Source organism: Pyricularia pennisetigena, chromosome 6 (assembly GCF_004337985.1).
Source record: "Pyricularia pennisetigena strain Br36 chromosome 6, whole genome shotgun sequence".
NCBI classification, from domain to species: domain Eukaryota; kingdom Fungi; phylum Ascomycota; class Sordariomycetes; order Magnaporthales; family Pyriculariaceae; genus Pyricularia; species Pyricularia pennisetigena.
The window spans coordinates 839,779-860,729 of NC_043744.1; the positions used below are offsets into that span (position 1 = coordinate 839,779).

Sequence of the window (20,951 nt, forward strand, 5' to 3'; positions counted from 1 at the left end):
CCACCTTCGCATTCTATCACACCTCTAAACAACAAGCCCACCATGGCCCCGAGTAAGAAATCCAAGAAGCAGCGCGCTGCCAAGCGCTCATCTAAGGCGCGTGACACGGCATCTGTCGATGAGCCTGCCGCTCAGTCGTCTGGCCAAGACCTTGCCGAGAACTCTTCTACAGAGAAGACTGCAACTAAGGTGGCTGTCTCAGACACTGAGGAGTCTGACAATCAGGTGAACGCCCAAGAGGGAGGTTCAACTGATGACATGGTCGAGGAGACTCCCGCTGCTCAGGAAACAAATCAAGGTCCTTCCGACGCGACGCGAACTGTCTTGCACCATAGCAATGCACCGGTTCCTACTGAGCTGCTGTCTATTGTCGAGAATGGAGGCACTCTCCATCGCGCGGTCGTGGACATCCCTAACCTACCAATCGACCCAGAGGCTCGTCAGGCCGCTCTTGAGAAGCTCGCGAAGAGTGTGCACCAGTTCTCGAGCCTCGTCAAGTTCATTGACGAGTCGGCAATGAAGAAGCGAGAGCTACAGCGCCTTGCCAAGCTGGAGGAGGCTTCAAAGACCGAGTCCCCTCAAAGACGTGAGTTGATGAAGCTCTACGCCACTCCCTGGCCCAAGGGCTTTATGCAGTTCCTTGTCAAGGTCCTTCTTCTGGGCGTGGTAGTTCAAGAGACGTCGGCGACTGTGCTCGGCTCCAGCTTTGGCCTGATCCTCCTAACAAACATGGTGGCTGTCGGATTCTTCAATCAAATTGTTTGCACTGCTACAGCAACGGTCGATGCAAAGAGAGGTCTTGCCTTCAATGATGGAGTGGACATCAGCGGCTTCAGTCACTCGGCCATGATCAACTGGGGCTACAACTGGTACTCGGACACCTGGCAGACAACCAACGCGATTGAGTTCGGTCCAATGCTTTGGGGAATCAAGATGGAACTTCCAAACGTGGTATGTACTCACAAGACCTCTTCCCCGCCAACGCTTGATTCTCTGTCTTCACATAGCTAACCGCAAGACACTTGATCTAGTTCTCGTCCAACGCCTGGAAATGGGTCGACGGCGGTGACCAGCTCAGTGGTGTCAAGACCACCCACGTCCTCAGCTTCAACGAGCCCGACCACCCCGCCCAGGCAAACATGGATGTCGGAACCGCCATCGCCTGGCACCAGTACTACTTTGAGCAGTTCATCGGACGGGCTCTTATCGGCTCCCCGGCCGTTACCAATGGAGGATACGAGTAGGTTCTTGCCATGAACTGGGTCCTTTTTTCACTTGAGTTCAATACCGTCAAATCTGTTGCCAAGGCTAATTCATATTTATAGCTGGCTCAATACGTTCCTCTACAACTGCGACCTCCACGAAGGCTGTCATGTGGACTTTGTTACCGTCCACTGGTACAACAATGCCGCCTACGTCCAAGACTTCAAGAACTGGATCGACCGGGTCTGCACGCTCGCGCATCCTCGCAAGGTCTGGCTGACCGAGGTAAGCAACTTGATCTTTCTCGCTTGTTCCCCGCCCATCCTTACACAAGGCGCTAACCATCTCTCTCCCTTTTTTTTCCCCAATCAGTTCCAGGGACTCGGCACCGAGGAGGAGATGATCTCCTTCCTCCGGGAGGTCCTGCCCTGGCTCGACGCCAACGAGTGCGTAGAGCGCTACGCGTACTTTGGCGTCACGGCCAACGACCACCACATGCTGGTGGGCGCTGGCCCAGAGCTCAGTCTGATCGGAGAGATCTACGCCGGATTCCGGAACTAGAATAGCAGTAGACAGGAAACGCCACCAAGGTCAATACATGTAGTGTTTTTTTTTTTACGGGAGTCTTGCGAGTGTCTTACATTGAATTGCGTGAATGATGCTTTGAATAATGCTGTCGTGATACATGTCGTGCCTTGTGTTACCCCAGACAAGGCCAGTCCACGACCAGGTAGTGGACACTTGATGCCCATCGTCCGGCATTTGTAATTTGAATTCTATGGCATGCTTGTAACTTGGGCCAGCCGCCCTATGAGGTCCCGATCAAGCATTTATGGTTCTGGTCACAAGGTGGACTTTTTTCTGTAAGTCGGACAGATAGAAAGCAGTCGACACATGGGGGCAAGAAAGAGAGAGTTTGGCGACAGCTTGCCGCTGGGCTTGCTGGTAAGTCGGCTGGCTGAGTTGGTTCGGTGTGATTTCTACATGTACAAGTTCCAACACATTCTATTTGGGGGGTTTGAACACTCTGCAAGCATGACACTTCGGTAGCAAAAGCATGTACAGGTGCTAGCTGCACTTTTGGCTTTATTTGAGGAGACGACGATAACCAAGAAATGGAAAGCGCAAAGTAATAGGACGCAAAATACTTCCGTACTCGTTTAGCGCCAGGGTATCTAGTACTGGAAATCGCATCTCGCAGATATGATGGTCCTGCGAGACGCTACCGAGGATTACGCTACTGAGGATTATGACAAGTTCTATGAAATTGACGGTTCGTGGACGGAACGTCGGATCAGATCCAGCAATTTGTTGCAACGAGCAGACACGCCCAGTGCATATGCTATTTTCCAGAGACATCTTAACAGCTGCACGTAGCCTTTTGCCAATGTGACGCCCGCCTGTCATGCTTGCAGGGACGTGATCTCAACGCAAACATATTAACGTATTCATAATACAAGAAGCAGCTAAAGACAGGCAGGTAGATAGACGGCCTCAACCCTTCAGACTTTTTTCGAATCCAACTCCCCGAAGCCACTCCGCTCAGTTGTTGAGAGCGTTCATGGCAGCAGCGTGATCCCTGACCAGCGGCTGGGCCTCGGCGTCCTCCAGGTAGATGGTGAAGCCGTCGTCGTGGTTCTTGCCGTACGAGAAGCCGCTCCAGCCAAACTGCCAAAACATGTCGGGCATCTTCTCCTCGACCTGGATCTTCTGCCACCTGGCGAGGACCTCGGTGCGGGGCTCGGGGGCGGTGCGGCCCAGGAACTCCCGCCTCTTCTCGTCGGTCAGCCAGCCGTACTCCTCGTGGACGACGGGCTTGCCGGCGCGGCGGCCGCTGGCGGCGTGGTCGCGGATCCACTGGTCGACCCAGCCGATGGTCTTTGACCACCAGTCCGGGTACGAGTGGAAGACGCCAAAGTCGACGCTGGGCAGCGAGAGCTCGTGGTCAAAGTCGCCGCCGTCGTAGCCGTTGTAGAAGCCGTCGTCGTTGCCCGGCTGGTTGAAGCCGCCCTCGCCGCCCCAGGTCACGAGATGCTTGCTGTCGAGGGACTTGATGAAGGTCGACATCTCGTCGATCCATTGCGTGATCGTGTCCGGGGTGCAGCTGGGCCCGCGGGGGAGGTTGCGGACCGAGTCGGCGCCGCAGCGCGGCTCGTTGGCGATCTCCCAGGCCATGATGGCTGCGCTGTCGGCGTAGCGCGTCACCATGGCGCGGATGTAACGCTTGAAGGCGTCCTTGATCTGGGGAACGCGATAGAACTGCGGGTGGAGCGCGGGGATGGGCGACTTTGTTAGTTGGGACTAAGGAATGCCGGCTAGATCTCGGGAGGGTCCTACATCGTCGTGGTACTTTCCACCATAGTTGACAGTGTATACGTCCATGCCGCCGTAGTCGGCCCAGTTGTTGGTCAGGGCCACGACGAGCTTCATGCCCGTCTTGGTGGCGGCATTGACGACCTTGTCAAAGGGCGTAACGTCAATGGTGGAGTCCTGGTTGCCATTGAAGTACTGGAACGTGGGGTTGCTGTCCGCGTTGTACTGAGGCAGGCCGTTGGGGTTGGTGGTGCGGTTCTTGTCGTTGAAGCCCCAAGTACGGACAACATTCAAACCAGCCTTCTTTGCCTGCTTCATTCCATTCTCAACGTCGGTCTCGGACTGTTTTTTTTTTTTTTTGTTTTGTTTTAGATTGGCGCAGATTGTTAGCCGATATACGTTTTGTCAAGAACAGAGCTTCCCAAAGGGATCTCTTACGCCGCTGAAGGGGAAATAGTAGGCATTGGTGCCGGCAAAGTAAAAGTCCTTGCCGTCGAGCTTGAACTTTTCGCCTTCGACACTGACGAAGCCCGGCTGGGCCTGTCGCTTCTCGATGGTCGGGGCGGCAAACGCACCCTCGGCGAGCAGCAGGCCGAGGGTGAGAAGGGAGGAGGCGGCGGCGAAGAACATGCTGGGCGCTGTGTGTGTGTGTGTGTTTGGTCGACACGCGCAGAGAAGTTGCAGCAGCAGGTAACAGCAAAGACCTGACGCACCAATGGAACTTTACGACAAAAACGACATCACCAGATGCCGCCTTTATACGATTTCATGTATACGACCCATGCAGCTTTTTTGTCATGTCATAGTTGTCATGTAATATTGCAAATACTGGCGAAATGTCGTCACCTCTAAAGCGGATATGTTGTCCCCCTTTTCTGGAACCAGTTACGCGACGATATTGTATCCATTTGCCTAATGGAGCAGCATGGACCGCGGTGTCGTTGGTGGGAAAAAACCACCTGGTCACGGCTTGGCAGGGCGGTTCCCCCACAAAGAAGGTAAAGAAGAGAACCACCAGTTTCTATCTTGGGCTAGATGGGGAAATTGGTTCCAGGGGCAATTCACTGCAGCGAGATTTGCCTGGTGGTGCCCCGAAAGTCCCCCCGTACGCATATTACCGGGCGACAAGAACAGCCCCCTTCCCACCCAAGTCCCGTGGCAAGCCGGTCCCGTACTGTAAATAGCATCTCGTTAATTTTTGTGCGGGGAAACGCACGTGCGGTTTATTCTCCTGGCTTTCTCGCTTGGTTCGAGAGGAGCCATGATCTTCGAAAAGTCACCATGCAGTGGAGAACTCCTATTCTCACCTTCCTCGCTTCCAAAAGACTGGGGTTGATCACTGGATCAGCGCATGAGTTGGTTATTTAAATATCTTGAATCTCTGGTAGCCCAGCCCACGAGAATGATTTCAATCTTTCCCGCATTCAGGGGGATAGGCTGTGGGAACGGTAGCGAGATGATTTCGGAGGAAAAAAAAACAAAGATAAAAATAAAAATGAAATAAACTGAGAACAGAGGAAAGAATACTTTTCATAAAAAGTATGAATAAGTCCGATCTAAAAGAATGTACCTACAGGAAACCAATCATGATATTCTCGACGGCGTGAAATGTTCAGATTACGCCTTGAGACGTGCACAGCAGCATGGTTAAAGTAAAGTATCAACCTTACCTTACCTAAAGTATGAGCCCTGGTCCGGTCGGTACCTTGTCAAAGCAAGAGCAAGACGAGGTACCTAGCTAGCATGGGTCCGGGGGAAAGGAGGTACTTTGACTTTGGTGGATCAAGGCAACCCCCACACAAAAGCTCACTCCACCTTCCCCTCACAAGGGTCAGTGTGTACGGCGAAGTACTGTATGACCCCGCAAAGATAATTTCCGATTAAGTGCAGCTTTGAACCTCGGCTTTTGTTGCTTGCGTACCTCCCTTTGATTCTGATTCATTGCGTTTGGAGAGTGGGCTCGGTAGATGCTGTATGTAACATTCTTTTTTGGCGTCGACAAATCGAATTCGACGCCGGTCGGCTCTGTCAGTGTTCAGTGGGCATCTTGTTCGTCTTGTGCCCACAATACAGTATCCTCGTGTTTTTGCCAAAAGCGGACAAGTGCCAAAATCAAAGCATTAGACTAGATAAATCGTCTCATGCAGTTGGACAAACTAACACACACACACACACACACTTGCACAAAAAACACTGACCATAAAGAAACTGGCGAATCAATCCCAAGACCGCGGCACCTCCACGTTGATGACAGGTGCTAGAAGAACTTTTTTTTTCCCTTTGGTGCCATTTCGTACCCGTGATGCCAGCCTTTTCCACATGCGGCCAGAGCGGCCCCTCCAATTCTGGGGTGCGGCCCGAAACTGGGTACCTAAGTTTTTCCTCTTTCTCCACGTCATCGACAGCTTGCTTTTCTCGAAACGGCAAACCGGCATCCGAGCGAAGTGCCGTTTGTTTGATTCCCGTCGTCCTTGATCGTCGGGAGGGGTAGCTGGCTCTCTTGAGTAGATGTATAAAACATAGCTTCATTGTGTGCATCTTTTGACTTGACTAAGAGACCACAGGCAATCCTTGGGGTGCAAGTCAGGGAAAAACCAGAAACACAGCCGGAAAAAAAAAAGTGTAGTCCGTTTCATCAGAGCTTCTCTGCGTGACAACTCCTAAGCACAGTACAGTTGAGCTATCGAAGGCGGTACTCGCCCTAATATCCAACATCTCCCCGAGATTCGACAAGATGGCTGCGCAAAAGTTGCAAACGGCCGCGATTTTAACGGTACCTCCAGAACCGCCATAGTTTTACACAAAAGAAGATGGAGAAAAAAAAAAGAGAGAAAAAAAAAGACAAAAAACGCCAGCGATGGCGCATGAAACTCGTGCCTTCATTCAGCTGACATTGCATTGACGCAAATCCTGCAAATGGAAAACAGGACCCAGGCCCGGAACCAAAATTCGTCGTGTCTAGAATCCCCATCCCGACCCCAGGCCCCAACGAGCTCCTGGTCCGTCTCTCGTGCACGTCGGTCTGCCACTCGGATGTATCCATGGCAAAGGGCCACTTGGGTCCGCCGGCCTCCATCCTAGGCCACGAAGGGGTGGGCCGCGTCGTGGCCGCCGGCTCCAACGCCGTCTACCTGATCGGCGGCGACGGGGACGCCTCGTCTCTCATCGGTCGCCGCATCGCCATCGGCCTGCTCCGCGACCTGTGCAACATCTGCGACTACTGCCGCGCGCCTCCCGAGTACGCCTCCGAGAGCCGCTGCGCCGCCCGCATCTTCTCGGGCCTGAGCCTGGACGGCACCTTTGCCCAGTACGTCGTCGTGCGCGCCCGCTACGCCCAGTTCCTCCCCGCTTCTCTCGACGCCGTCCCGGACGAGCAAGTCGCCCCGATCCTGTGCGGCGGAGTCACCGCCTACAGGGCGCTCAAGGTCGGCGGCCCGGTCGCCGGGTCGTGGGTGGTCGTGTCCGGAGCCGCCGGCGGCGTCGGCGCCTTGGCCGTCGCCTACGCGCGCGCCATGGGCTGTCGCGTCGTGGGGCTGGACGTCGGCGACGCCAAGCGCGCCTACGTCCTCGGGCAGGGCGCCGAGGCCTACGTCGACGCGACCCGCGCCGATGCCCAGGCCGAGGTCAAGCGCGTCACCGGCGGCCCTGGTGCAAACATGATTCTCGTCACGGCCGGAGCCCCCGCGGCATACGACGCCGCCATGGGCATGCTGGCTCCGTTTGGCACCGTGGTCTGTGTTGGCATACCGCCCCCCGGCACCGTCACCAGCTTCAATCCATTCGAGGTCCTGTCATACGGGTACAAAATCGTCGGTTCCGTGACGGGAACGAGGGTTGATGTGCTGGAGGCATTGGACTTTGTCAAAAGGGGGTTGGTAGCGCCCAAGGTGAGAAGGGCCCAGCTCAGCGACATTCAGAGTATTATTCAAGACGTCTCAAGGAGCGAGGTGAGCGAGGCTGTCTCTTTTTTTTTTTCCTCAAATTTTTTTCCAAGACCCCAATTCGCCTTGGAATTCCAGATTTCGCTAACCACATGCCTGTTGTAGGGTGAGGGCAAGTTTGTTATTGATCTGAAAGACCATGCATCAGCGTTATAGACTGTCAAGATTTTGTACATGAATATTAGATGGTGGTCAGCACTTGCGCTGTCCATTTGCATTTGTCAGCGGGAAGATCAAATTGCCGTCAATATCCGACATGTAATGATGGCCTGCATGAGGAGCAGGCTAAGGTGGTTGTTCGGTGTTGCACCTGTGTGGCCGCCGCCCTTTGTCCCATATGCGTGCTTATTTTGGGGTTTTCCTATCTGCCATTAGTCACTTTGGCCTGGGTGGACCTGGCCTAATCTGCCCGTAACCAGAAATCTGCCGATTAATGCCAAGGGCGCTGAATACCACAGGACTTCCTATCTGTAACCTGCGAATTTTGGTGGAGAAACGACTATGAGTAACGAAAGAAGCTGCATCGATATACTCTGAGATGACTCACTAGTTCGAACTATATCAAGCAGGAAATATCACGACTAACCTGGAGGAGAACTTTGACCGTCAATGATCTATGATCAAAAAGCACCCACCATTGACAACAGATTAAATACTCCTCCGAAGACACATAGCTAAACATGGCAACCCCACTGCGACACTATGGAACCGAAAAACCTTATTCGCATCCCGAACCGGTGACGAGGCGCCAGTTCGGCAAGGACGTGTTGCAAGACTTCCTGATTGATCCTAAATATCGGAATATGAATCATGGTGTGCATGTTTTCTTTTTAACGTCACTCTCCCAAAAGCATGACAGGGCTTATCTGATGCGAGAAAACAATACTGATTCAACATAGGCTCCTTCGGCGTCATCCCCCGCCCTGTCCACGCCGCCCGGCGCTACTACCAGGACAAGTCGGAGGAGCGCCCCGACGTCTGGATCCGGTACAACTGGTCACAGCTCCTGGAAGGGTCCCGGGCAGCCGTGGCGCCGTTGCTGGGCGTCGACAAGGATACAGTCGTCTTTGTGCCCAACGCAACAGTGGGCGTGAACACCGTGTTGCGTAACCTGGTCTGGAATGATGACAAAAAGGATGAGATCTTGTGCTTTGACACAATCTACGCCGCCTGCGGAAAGACCGTTCAGTACATGATCGAGATTTCAAGGGGCCATGTGTCTAGCCGCTCCGTTCCGCTCGAGTATCCCCTCACGGATGACGAGGTTGTCGCGCTGTTCAAGAAGGCCATTCAGGAGTGCCGGGCGGCGGGGAAGCGCCCTCGCGCGGCTGTCATTGATACTGTCTCGTCCATCCCTGCCGTGCGCCTCCCATTCGAGGCTCTCGTGAAGGTTTGCCACGAGGAAGGCATCCTGTCCATAGTCGACGGGGCGCAAGGAGTGGGCATGATTGACCTCAAGCACCTGGGAACTCAGGTCAAGCCCGACTTCTTCATCACAAACTGCCACAAGTGGCTCTTCACGCCGAGGGGCTGTGCGGTACTGCACGTTCCCAAGCACAACCAGCCCCTGATGCGGTCAACGCTGCCTACCAGCTGGGGTTGGGTGCCGTCTGGGGAGGGCGACCCGGATTTCATCGCCAACTTCGCCTTCGCCTCTACGCTGGACAATTCGAGCTACATGTCGGTGCAGCATGCGGTTCAGTGGATCCGGGAAGCGCTGGGAGGAGAGGACGCCGTCATCGAGTACATGACGAGCCTGAACAAGAAGGGCGGTAAAATGGTCGCCGAAATGCTTGGGACAAGAGTACTGGAGAACGCCGAGGGGACGCTCACGAACTGTGCAATGTCCAACGTCCTCTTGCCGCTTGGCATCAAGGGGAGAGAAACCTCCGCCAAGGTTCTCGTCGACGAAGAAGACGCAGCTGGGTTGGGAGATTGGTGTCAGAAGACCTTGGCGAGCGACTACGACACCTGGGTGCCTGTGATTTTGATCAAAGGGCAGTGGTGGATAAGGATTTCGGCCCAGGTGTACCTGGACGAGAACGACTATGAGGCCCTGGGCAAGATCTTCTTGGAACTTGTGGACAGAATTGGCAAGGGAGACCACAAGAAATAGATGAGATGGATGTGAGTTTTGTGATTTTGCCGGATCAAGAAGTCTAGTATAGACAGTATTGGATTGATTGTTATTAAAAAGAGATGGGATTTCGATACCATCGTCTATTGTAGACGAAAAAGGACGAAACACGTCACCTTTGAAAGGAGGGCAAAAATAGCAATTCAATGTTCAAATCACAGCCGAAATCGGTCAATTGTCAACACATCATCAGCTCTGTGTTCTTATCCCATGTCGCACTGTGCCCTCCCGCTGCAGCAAACAGGGGTCCAGGAGAAGCGACCTGGCGACAAGGGTTGAGGCAAGTCCTAAAGATTCTGCCCTGGGGCGGTCATGATTTTACGTGTCCAAGTCGTCAGCTGCGAGCAGAAGCCACCTTGACCACACAAACACCAAGCAGCGTACGGCGTCTGTCGTTCCAAACCTCAACGTGAGAAGGTTTTATTGATTTCTGCTCCATCCAAAAAAATCCACAAGCGGGATCCGCTCATATAGTGCAATCACATAGTTATGGTGAGTAGCCAGCCCACATGGCAAGACTAAACAAAGCGCATTAAACACCCACAACCTAACTCGTAACTCACGCCCCCCGCCAGAACGCAACCTTCAACTCTGCGCTCAAGCAGAGCACCAACATCCGCCGCGACCTCGGAAACATCACGGACCCGACGCCCGCCGCGCTCGGTTCCCTCTCCGCCTCGCTCACGTCCTTCTCGCGCACCATAGACGAGTACAATGCGCTCGCCAAGCAGGAGCTGAACCCGGCCAAGCAGGAAAAGGCCTTTGAGCGCATCCGCAACTTCCGCGAGGAGCTGCACGGCTTCCGCGGCCAGCTCGACAGCCTCAAGGCCGCCCGCGAAGATGCCGCGCACACCCAGAACCGGTCGGAGCTGCTCGGCCGCCGACCGTTTGTCACCTCGACGCCCGAGAACCCGTACGCCAACGCCGGCGCCGGGGGCGGGCAGCACGGTCACTATTCAAACCAGCAGCAGCAGCAGCAGCAACAGCAGCAGCAGTCATCCCTCAGCATGGGCAGCAGTGACATGACGCGCGAGGCGCACGCGTTGCGCGAGCAGGACTTCTTCTCGAGCACCAACTCGGCCCTCGACGAGTACATAGCTAGAGGGCAAGCGGTGCTGGGCGACCTCGGAGCCCAGCGGGAGATGATGAAGAACACGCAGAAGCGGTTGTACTCGGTCGCCAACACCCTCGGCGTGTCGGGCGAGACGATCCGAATGGTCGAGAGGCGGGCCAGGCAGGACAAGTGGATCTTTTGGGCCGGCGTGGTGGTCTTTTTGCTCTTTTGCTGGCTTTGCATTCACTTTTTGCGGTAAAAGAATACGGGATGCATCTAAAACAACGGAACTTTGTCAAAAGCGCTTTCAGTCACTGGGAATGTTCAACCGATGAGGGTGGGCTGTGTGCAGGCTGGCCACAGTGGCCATTACTATTGTGTGTTTTTCTTGCCTTGTTCGGGAGCGAGGCGTTCAGGATCATCATTTTTTTTTTTTTTTTTTGTTGGGTCAGAAATCGTTTGGCAATCAAAGCGTCGCATCAGAGACCGATATTAAAGCTCTATTTCACTGCTTCAGTGCGATGGTGAAGATGACGTCCTTGTCCGTCTCGACCTCGACCATCTCGGTCTCTGGCAGGAGATGGTTGCTCGTCGATATGCGCCCTCCAAACTCGGTCCTCCAGTTCTCCACGTCCCACTCTAGCCCCTTGGTCGATATAACGGCTGGTCCCTTGATGGGTATGATGCCGACGTGCTTCCCAAACAGCCCTGCCCAGTCCGGAACCAAGATCCTGTGCCTGCCCGGCTTTAGCAGGAACGTCAGGCTTTCTTCAGATACGAGGTACACGCGACCCTGGCTGTAGCTTGGATCCTCCTGGAACAGGCACAAGTGATGCATCTGACTGAGGCCCTGGTCGACTCTGCCACCCAGTCCGCCGATGGCCACGATGTCGCTGGGCCTGTCCGGTCGGGAGCGGATGTGGGTGACCGCTTTGGAAAAGTCGGTCGAATCTTGCTCTGTAATCTTGATGACCTGCGGTGGATTGGTGAGAGTGGAGTAAAAGTCGGCGCTGGAGGCCGTGAAGGAGTCTAGGTCTCCGATAATCACATCCAAATTATTCTAGTCGTGTTGTTATTAGAGTCTTCCCAAGCGTGTCCGAGTCTTGGACGTGCAAGCAATATAAATCAAGAAATAACCCAATGTCATAGCTTACGGCTAAATCTTTCGCAGCTTCAAGAAGCTGGTTTGCACCGCCATCAGCGGCTACCCTGTAGCTTGCTGTTGTTCCCATGGGGACGTTAGTGTCATATTGTTTGGAGCACGATGCAGTAAAGTACGATACTTAAACGTGGACGGGGAGATGCTACCCACATTTTGCCCAAAGCTTTTGCAGTACAGATTTGTTGCTGATAGGTTGGTTGAGTACCACAACCGAGAATGTTTGACATGATGGGGCCTCGTCATGTTGATGCTGCTCAAAAACACGGCGAGGATGCCATTCGAATGTTGTCGTACTTTTACTAGACTCCATAATCCCTTTTGGTTTTAATGTTGAAACAGGGTCTTGTGATTGCACATTTGAGAAAGCGGTAAACCAAGCTGAATATATTGACCTCTTAGTTTTATATGACAGTCTGGCGCATGACAAGTCCCTCGCCATTTGGTGAGGATCTTGACACTGGACGCCCTAAGAAGCGGGGCGCGTCATAGGTACGCCATTTGTGGGATCAGCTGCTATCTGGACGGTGAAGAAACATTTCATTATTCTAGAATAATATGAGAGACGAAGGGGGAAAAAGAAGAGAAAAAAAAATCTAAATGATGATCTATCTAGAGTACCCCAAGTATGCATAACTCTATGTAACCCGTCAAACACGCAACAACGAATGGCGGCTTTTAATTGGAATCTCCAGTCATATATCCATACCAGCTTGCTGAGCTGCAGCAAGCATGGGTTGTGGTCCGTGCGGAGAAGCCATGAACCCATGTCGCTTCTCTTGTCAATCCTCGGGCCAAAAATTTATTTTGGCGGCAGCAAGATGATGGAGGATTTTTTAGGCTCCACGGCGCGATTACCAATCCATTCGACGGGAATTGACAACCAACCCGAGCAACTGCTGCTCTGCCACAGCTTTCCTTTGTATTAGTTTTGACTGATTTACAGGTTGAATTTTGTGAATCTAGACTTTAGTTTTATTGCCGCTCTTCGTTACTCCTGCAACCACATCCACAATGTATCGCGCCGCGATCAGAACGACGACGCGCGCTGCCCGGTCCGCGCCGCTGTCGAACCCGAGCCGCCGATACCTCAGCTCAACTCCGGCCGACAAGCCGAGGACATGGAAGGGTGCTGCGGTCAGATGGGGGTTGGCGTTTGGCGCTCTCTACTGGTACAACACAAGTCCTCTTTTTGCGGACGAGCCGTTACGTACGACTTTTCACCTGCCCTGCTTTGAGAGTTTGCATGCATTTGCAACGTGCCGACTCAAGGATACCCTCACTGACACAATGACGCAACCGCTACAGCACAAACCATTGCCTCACCCCCAAAGTTCCGTGATGCCGAGCTACCCACCGTCGAGTCTGTGATCGAGCAGAAGCGCAAGGAGGCCGAGGCAAGAGCGGCCAAGGCCGTAGCGGCGCCGCCGACACCGTCAGAAGAGAAGCCGAAGGAGCCCACGCCAGAAGGCAGCGCAGTCGAGGGTGCGGCTGTCAAGGACGAGGAGGCCGCACCAGTCGCGGCTGCGATGCCGGGATCCCCCGAGGCTTTGGAGGAAGAGGCCGGTCAGCAGGGCGCTTTCAACCCAGAGACGGGCGAGATCAACTGGGACTGCCCATGCCTCGGAGGAATGGCGGACGGGCCCTGCGGCGAGGAGTTCAAGGCGGCATTCAGCTGCTTCGTCTACTCGACCGAGGAGCCCAAGGGCATGGACTGCATCGAGAAGTTCCAGTATGTTTTCAGCGAGGTCCCGATGAGACAAGATCAGCTGTCGGACGGCGCGCTAACGTAAATCGACCCACAGAGGCATGCAGGACTGTTTCAAAAAGTACCCCGAGGTTTACGGCGCCGAACTAGCTGATGCGGAAGCGGCAGCTGAGGATGATGCCGACGCTCTCCCTCTTCCCGAGAGCTCAAGTGACGCCCCTGTCGCGGAAAAGGCTGGTGAAGTCAAGGACTCACAGCCGGCCTTGGACTTGTCAGTACCTGAGTCCAAGGTTGACGCGAGAGTTGTCCCTGACGTCAAAGAGACTCCCGCAAAGACAACCCCGGAAAGCGACGTGATTCCCAAAAAGGCCGTCGATGCAACTGATGCAAACGAGAAGGCCAAGGAGCAGTAATGAGGAAGTACGAACTGTTTCGTTGTGACGACTACTGTTGAGATTCCGGCATTTAGACGGGGAGGGCATGTGTAGACGAAATCAAACGGACAAAAAGCAAACCGCCTGGCGGCGGCATAATCCACTCGACCTGTACATTTATTTGTGTGCAAATATCTTCAAGATTTGTAACAGTAGAACCAATACAGCAGATATGTGAACCACAACAGCTGTAAATAGTAAGAATTTTGAGGTCTAGGCTAGACTAGACCCAAGTGCATCTAGAAAGCTCACAAGGCATTGTCTGCACAAACCAAGGGCCAAATGATCTCGGTAGTATGGGTTATTCCGTACTAACGCCTGTTTGTCTCTGCACCGCACGAGAGCACACGACTTGGACCAAGCTCAACAGCTAGCGGGCTGCAGCTACACACGTCATTTGCCGACAGGGGTCGGGTAGACTGGGCGGTTGGAAGCTACCAGCTCCAGGGCCTACCAAGCAAGCAAGCGATCAATGGAGCCAATTCCCACCCGGTTTTCTCCCTCGCTCACACCACCCCCGTTCCTTAACTTCTCACATGCCAACCACGCAGCCTCCATTCCTCCCTCCCCTCTTCCAATCATTCACACAAAAAAAAATAAATCCAAACGACATCAAGGCGGCTATTTAGCACTCAATCTCACGGCCCTTTCAAAACGCGTTTGCGCCTTACACAAAGAAGAGCCTGACTCTGTTTAAAACTCAAGAGTACGTTGACGAGTGGATCCACCGGTGATGTCATGACTTTGAAGTGTTTGATGGTCGGGAAGAGCTCGCGTTCAGCGCGCAAGAGCAACAATGGCAAATGATGGGATGATTGCTAACCGCGATGCGGTAAAAACAGTGTCTACTGAAGCTTCGTACGCCGACATAGCGGCCATGGGCCCAAAGCAGACTCCTGAGGAGGTAAGATTTCTTTTTTTTTTTTTTTTTAATCATAATCTCTTTCTCACGATGATCTTGGTCGCGGGCAGGCATTAGGTGCAACAGCAACAACACGCAGGGGTATCGGTCCTGCAAGCTGCTAGTTGCTGTTGGTCAATTCAATCAGACGATATCTGGAGGACGAAAAAGGATTTAATGTTTAAACAAAGCAAACAGCAACACAACAAACCACACAGACCTCAGAGCTAACCAACTACACCAAAATCAGGCCGCTGCCCCCCAGCCACCCCAAATCGAGACGTCGACGAGCGCCTCGACGTCGTCCCTGGTCGACGTGGACGCGCCCTCTGTCCGCACCGTGCCCTCCGACTTTGCCGAGCAGGAAGTGCAGACCGAGACGCAGGCGGAGCGGCTGGAGCGCGAGGCCGAGGCGGCCAAGGAGGCGGCCGAGGCAAAGGCCCGGAGCGCCCGCGACAAGGCCAAGGCCAAGGCGCACCGCGCCGACGACTGGCTCGTCTCGCGCATCTCGGCCATGAGCGACGGCGCCGCCTCGGCCCTCGCTGTCGGAAACCTCGCTGCCGTCATGGGCCTGGGCGCGGTGCTCGGCTACAAGGCCTGGGGTCTGTGGGAGAGGAGGGCTCTCAACTCCAAAGTTGTCGGGTTGGGTGTTGGCTTGATTGGGCTTCTTGGGCTTGGGGAGAGCATTTTTGCTAGGTGAGCTTTTTTTTTTTTTTTCTTTTTTGCTTAGCCTTATTCCGGCCTTGTTTCTCCCGACCTGGCCATGGCGAACGTGCTTTTACTAACAGACTCTACTCTCTACTACTTCAGGGCGTGGTACAAGGCCAAGGGCAAGAAGCAATAATGTCGCCAGGCTGCAGACAAAGCCAGGAGATGCAAGGTCATGGAAGATAAGGGATGGTGTCGTCTCTTGCGCTCACAGATCAGCTTGTTGTTTTCATCAAAGGCTCCATAATCCGGTCAAATTCTCAGCTCACCGGGATCGATCTGTCAGGGATAGTGGTAATAAGGGGTTTTCCGGCGCAGCTTTGGAAGTTTCTTGTTTGGCTTTTTTGTTACCCAGCCTCACTCTACTCTATCATAAGTTCATAACTAGTCACATTTTCGCGCTTCCTTCCGCAAAGGGTCATGTCATTGTTCGCACGCAAGGTGCATGTATGACTTTTCATTATATTGTGCAAAGTGTATACGCATAGCCTATATTAATCAGTCTCGGACCTGTCATCAAGGCGATTATAGCGACTCAGCATACTTTACGTCCGACAACTAGAGTTCTTGTAATTAGCGTGAAAATGGGACCCCGATAAGTCTCACTCTAAAGGAGACATACTAGTCATTCGCTTCTGGGCCCGATACAGTATCTTTCATATTACTACGTCGGCCAATCCAACACCCGGAACGCCGCCAGAGATGCAACTAGTCGTAAAGTGAACATGACTGCTAGTCTGCCCAATCATAAAACCCCCTGCAAACACTGCCTTCCTCCAACGTGATACTTTGAGAAATGAAAAGCACAAAAACACACCATGTAAGATACTAACGCTGAACACCCCAACTCCATGTCATGATGAGACGGAACGCGAAACTATCCAAAGAAATGTGCCACCTGAAGTATCCAAAAGATAGACAATGAAAAAGATAGAAAGAAATAAAACCGATGCTTAGAGAAAGATGCGAAGCCCTTGACCCATGCGTTTCCTACACTACACCCCAGGTCCGGCGCGAAAATGTATGTCACGCAGCCTGCCAACCCAATGACTCCGCACCTCTGGCGGCATCTTGCAAAAAACCATGGCCTTGCTCGGGTCTGTAAGCACCTTCTCGGCGATCTTGACCTGGAGATCCATGTCTTCGTTGCAAAACTCGCGGAAGAACATTTCCATAGCCTGCTCTGGCCACCGGAGCGGACGAGACTGCTTGACGTTCTCGGATAGCTGTAGTAATAGGTCCTCCGCGATTGTCGCTGGTATGCCGTGTGGTGCTTGCTGTGTCGTAGTTGTTGTTGTCGTCGGGGGCCGCGCCATGACGCCGCCGCCGGCCTGCGCAACCTGCGCTGGGTGTGACAGATCGACAAAGGCATTCGGTGCGGTTGTGCGGCGGCGTTTGTCAGCCGGGGCCGACGGCTGGTCGGCGGGGTAGCGCTTGCGGGTGGTTTTGGCGGCAGGGGTGGGGTTCTCATCTGGTGGCGTGAGAGCACTCGCAGAAGCAATTGATGCTCTCGAGTTGATCGCGGGGGACGGCATGGACCGCTGCGGAGGCTGCTGTTGATGTTGCTGAAGCTGCTGCTGTGGTGGTAGCGGGGATTGAAGTTGCTGCGGCGGCGGCGGCGGCGGCGGCAGTGGCGACTGATGCTGAGACTGATGCTGAGACTGCTGCGTGATGGCTGACGTCGGGAAACCGAGTGACGAGCCGACCAGGCTGTGCTGCGTGGGGGCTGCAAAGCTGGTATCGCCCAGCATATCTAGGAGATTGTTGTTGGCTGTCTCCGCGAGCGAAAGATCTGGATCGTCCAGCTGTTGCAAGCCGCTCGTATCTTTCCTTCTCTGCTTTGTGATGCGCTTGGGTGCTCCTCCTGAACCAATAACGTCTGGAAACAGAATCTCCATGTATTCCTCGTGATCGAAAGGTCTGCCCTTCAGAGACCGCGAGAGAGGCTCTTTCTAGATGTATGTAAATATCTCAGTCAGCAATGCATTCATGCCTTCTTTTTGGCAGAATAATCTCTCCTGCTAACCTCTATGTGCAACCTCCATGCCTCATCGGTGCCCGTGACCTGGCGCGTTGAAGGGTTGTAGAGAAAGTCAGGGTCCTCGCGCAGCCCTCTCCACAGGCGAAACTTCTTTCGCGCATTGTCCGATTTGTTGATGAGATGGCCCTTATTAGGGTATGCGCCGTGCTGTTTTTGCAGCGCGGTAGCGGCACGGTCCCAGGCCTCAGCCTTGAAACTGTGATTGTCCTTGAGGCCAAGCTGTACCGACTCACAAAGCGAACGGAAAAAGGTGGCCTCGTACGCGGGCGTCCAGCTGAATCGCGGCCCTTTGCGCTGTTTACCATTACCAGCGGTGGACACGTCGGCGAGGGACACGTCGGTGGCGCCATAGTCCTCCTCAGACATGCCCGCCATGGCGCTGGCGCGTCAGCCGGTCGCTCAAGGGGCCTGGGGAGGTGAGGAGAGCCGTCCAACCAGGATCGGGGGGTTGGTTGGACGGTATAAACGTGTCTTGAATGGCGACGCGACAAGGGCACCGACACCACGTGTCACGGCGGCGGGTGGTGCCGACCGGGTGCTGGGACAGTAGTCCGGATGGGGTGGTGAGGGGCCGAGACGGATGAACGGACGGTGGATTGATCCAGATGACGGAAATGATGAGACGGTCGCAAGCGATGGACGGGCGACGGACTGACTACCTGTCAGTTTTTTCCTTTTGCTTGAAAAATCGGCCGAGCGCTAGTACGGCAAGGGAAGGCGAGCCAATCAGCTGCAGTGGCACCGCACAGTGTACTGTCGTTTTCGCACACAATGGGTTGCGAAGGCCAAGGAGACAAGTCTTGACTGTGCTCCAGCCGCCAGAAATCGACTGAGTTTGGAGCTGCGAGCACCGTTTGGATGGGTGGGGATGAGTAAGCGAGATTGGGAGGCAATTGTGCTTGCGCTGTGCGGTGGGTGGAGGCTTGCCCAGCCACGACAAGGCCTTTCTGGGTGCGTGCAGTCAAGCTGAGTTAAAACTGAGTTAACGGAATGGTGGGGGCTGGGTGTGCGTCGTACTGTATTTTGGCGAGGTTGAAGGCGAGATGGGACGACCCAACTGAGCTGGGACTCGTTTTCGCTCTTTCTCCAGCGAAAAAGTTGGTAATTGCTGGGTACGTCACTACGTTCCCTCCATTCCGCAGCAGAGTTTTTCAAAACGGAACTTGGAGCACTGTCTCCACTCGTCTTTGTGCACTTTACACGAATACTACGATAAGATGATATGCACCAAACCGGTACATGACATACCCCATATTTGCAAGGTACCTCTGCAGGGTACCTCAGGCATCTAGACTGAAAAATTGTTTGTGCAACCTCTGACACGGAAGGGACCGTCCTTTCCCGGAACGAGTTCCAGTTTTGTTGCATCTCGTCAGCCTCTTGCCGAATATATTTCAGCCATTTTGGTTGTCAATCCCCTTGGACTGATCTGTTGCCGAGATTTAACTGAAGCCCAAACCCTACATCCAAAGATTGATCTCGTATTGATTTAGATGCATCTATTGAAATTTATTTGTTACTCTCTAAACTCCCCATCATCTTCAACATGCGACTGGGCAACGAGCTGATTATCTACTTCAGCCTCCTGTCATTCTTTAAATGCTGATCTGCCCTACTCCGCAGAAATTGTTTCAAGTCTTGGCTCTAGGCCCGTAGGGCGCCAAGCAGGCGGGTCCCAGTTTCAAGCTGGATATTCCGGTCAACGGCCCGTGCCCGACTCTGTTGACAGCGGAGATTTGCGAGCGTGGTTTTTAGGATCTTGTAGGCTAAAACCATTGTGTAAACTTACGAAAGCACGTGAAGGGTGGGGAATTCTAGGGCCGTCCTTGATCGAGGCTGGGATGGTTCGTGCACTTCTAGCTATCGCCCTGCAGCGACCGGCAAAAGGTTACCGAATAATGACGACTAGATGGAGATAATGCTAGAGCGAGGCACAAATTCCGAATCCAATCTCGCGATGGTTTTCTGTTTGTGTGCAGTATCTATTCGAAAGCACTTCTCTAACCACTTGGTCCCAGGTCAGACTCTAAACCAATCGCACAAATCAATGCAGCAATGCCAAGTTGCCAACCAACCATGTTCGGCACCTATCTTGGCGGGACCCCCCTGACGATCCCCGTCTTTTGAAACGTTTTCTGAGAACCAGCCGGGCAATAGAAAAGAGGGAAAATAGGGAAAAAAAAAAAAAGAAAAACAAGTTTGAGCACAGGGCTAACGGTCAATCATTCAAGGATTTGCCCCGCTGAAAAAGGCCAGCGCTCGATGCCAGTCGACGTTTGGGTTCCTTAGTCGCTGCTATTATTCAGGAGATGGAGACAAATTGACAAGAGTCTAAATCCATAACGTGCATACGCCTGAGATGCTGGAGGTGTAATTTCAGATGATCTTTCGGGTCTCGGCTTCGAGTTGAATGCGACAGTGAAGCCTTTTTGATTACTATAACTCGCTAGAACCAATTGCCTCCTCGTCTGTCGCCTGTCTGCCAAAAAGCTTATTGTGCTTAGGCAAGGTGGAAACGCCAAGCTTAGTACAGCGATCATAGCTTGGCGTTACGATCAAAGCTCCTCCTCAAGTACCGAGGGATGGGAAGGCCTCTTCTCAACATTTATTCTTTTTGATTACTCCTTTTCCCAGGACCACACAAAAGCAAGTTAAACCAGAAGGTTTGCCTTGGACGATCTACACCAACACACGTGCTCACAATCTAACATGGTGTTCGTTCACCACCCACCCCACCCACCTTACGCGCTTACTGTACTTGTGCGGTGGACCAGTCGGGATCTGCTACCCCATACTTACGCAATATTGAGGTGATTCTTCCTTTTGCTGCCCACCCACGGAGGAGAGTTGATTCCACAGTTTTTTTTGATAACGTATGTTCGCTTTCGTGTAGCACAGCCTGCTCACCCACATGCCGCAAGCAACCAGTGATTGGCCGTTGACGGCGTCTCGTCTCTACTCTGTCTACTGTACATCGTCTCAGGGCGCTTCGTTATTTGTCGGCACACACGCGGCCGATGTCGACTAATGTTTCACCAGTCATGTCCCCAATGCCCGCTTCCCTGCACGCCCGGTCAACCGATCTTTTATGATTTTATTCTTCTTTTTTGGTGCCCACACGCTGCAGTCGGCAGGCTTTTGAGATTTACCGCACGGATGCAAAGTTGGGATCCATCTATGCTTCGGCCGACGGCGGTACCATGTTCGCCTTATACGCAGTACCTACCTACGGAAACTCTGCGCATGCTAGACCTAGTAGTAAAGAATCCCGAAATGTTCTCCTTGCTACGGATCCACGCAATGCATACCAGAGGCATTGTCCGGTCTACCCATTGACGGTCAGAAGAAGAGT

General features: G+C 53.4%; 8 protein-coding genes across 8 annotated transcripts; 5 read left to right on the forward strand and 3 right to left on the reverse strand.

Moving 5' to 3' along the window:
• Positions 1–42: 42 nt before the first annotated feature.
• PpBr36_04115 (uncharacterized protein) lies at positions 43–1,764 on the forward strand (the record flags this gene model as incomplete). Its single annotated transcript, XM_029891280.1, has 4 exons — positions 43–951; positions 1,032–1,240; positions 1,326–1,488; positions 1,576–1,764. The coding sequence occupies 4 exons, from the start codon at positions 43–45 to the stop codon at positions 1,762–1,764; spliced, it is 1,470 nt and encodes a 489-aa protein (XP_029749651.1).
• A 981-nt stretch (positions 1,765–2,745) lies between these two features.
• On the reverse strand, positions 2,746–4,146 carry PpBr36_04116 (uncharacterized protein; the record flags this gene model as incomplete). Its single annotated transcript, XM_029891281.1, has 3 exons — positions 2,746–3,489; positions 3,541–3,858; positions 3,955–4,146. The coding sequence occupies 3 exons, from the start codon at positions 4,144–4,146 to the stop codon at positions 2,746–2,748; spliced, it is 1,254 nt and encodes a 417-aa protein (XP_029749652.1).
• A 2,104-nt stretch (positions 4,147–6,250) lies between these two features.
• Positions 6,251–7,613, forward strand: PpBr36_04117 (uncharacterized protein; the record flags this gene model as incomplete). The annotated part of the gene is made up of 3 exons (XM_029891282.1): positions 6,251–6,289; positions 6,444–7,463; positions 7,563–7,613. 3 exons carry the CDS (start codon positions 6,251–6,253, stop codon positions 7,611–7,613), a joined length of 1,110 nt encoding a protein of 369 aa, XP_029749653.1.
• A 524-nt stretch (positions 7,614–8,137) lies between these two features.
• Positions 8,138–9,573, forward strand: PpBr36_04118 (uncharacterized protein; the record flags this gene model as incomplete). Its single annotated transcript, XM_029891283.1, has 2 exons — positions 8,138–8,270; positions 8,357–9,573. The coding sequence occupies 2 exons, from the start codon at positions 8,138–8,140 to the stop codon at positions 9,571–9,573; spliced, it is 1,350 nt and encodes a 449-aa protein (XP_029749647.1).
• Positions 9,574–10,083: 510 nt separating this feature from the next.
• Positions 10,084–10,907, forward strand: PpBr36_04119 (uncharacterized protein; the record flags this gene model as incomplete). Its single annotated transcript, XM_029891284.1, has 2 exons — positions 10,084–10,086; positions 10,170–10,907. 2 exons carry the CDS (start codon positions 10,084–10,086, stop codon positions 10,905–10,907), a joined length of 741 nt encoding a protein of 246 aa, XP_029749648.1.
• Positions 10,908–11,153: 246 nt separating this feature from the next.
• Positions 11,154–12,120, reverse strand: PpBr36_04120 (uncharacterized protein; the record flags this gene model as incomplete). The annotated part of the gene is made up of 3 exons (XM_029891285.1): positions 11,154–11,708; positions 11,803–11,867; positions 11,961–12,120. 3 exons carry the CDS (start codon positions 12,118–12,120, stop codon positions 11,154–11,156), a joined length of 780 nt encoding a protein of 259 aa, XP_029749023.1.
• Positions 12,121–12,821: 701 nt separating this feature from the next.
• On the forward strand, positions 12,822–15,694 carry PpBr36_04121 (uncharacterized protein; the record flags this gene model as incomplete). Its single annotated transcript, XM_029891286.1, has 7 exons — positions 12,822–13,017; positions 13,116–13,539; positions 13,613–13,924; positions 14,117–14,139; positions 14,792–14,853; positions 15,101–15,546; positions 15,661–15,694. 7 exons carry the CDS (start codon positions 12,822–12,824, stop codon positions 15,692–15,694), a joined length of 1,497 nt encoding a protein of 498 aa, XP_029749022.1.
• An 859-nt stretch (positions 15,695–16,553) lies between these two features.
• On the reverse strand, positions 16,554–17,974 carry PpBr36_04122 (uncharacterized protein; the record flags this gene model as incomplete). The annotated part of the gene is made up of 2 exons (XM_029891287.1): positions 16,554–17,510; positions 17,585–17,974. The coding sequence occupies 2 exons, from the start codon at positions 17,972–17,974 to the stop codon at positions 16,554–16,556; spliced, it is 1,347 nt and encodes a 448-aa protein (XP_029749025.1).
• Between the last annotated feature and the right edge of the window lie 2,977 nt (positions 17,975–20,951).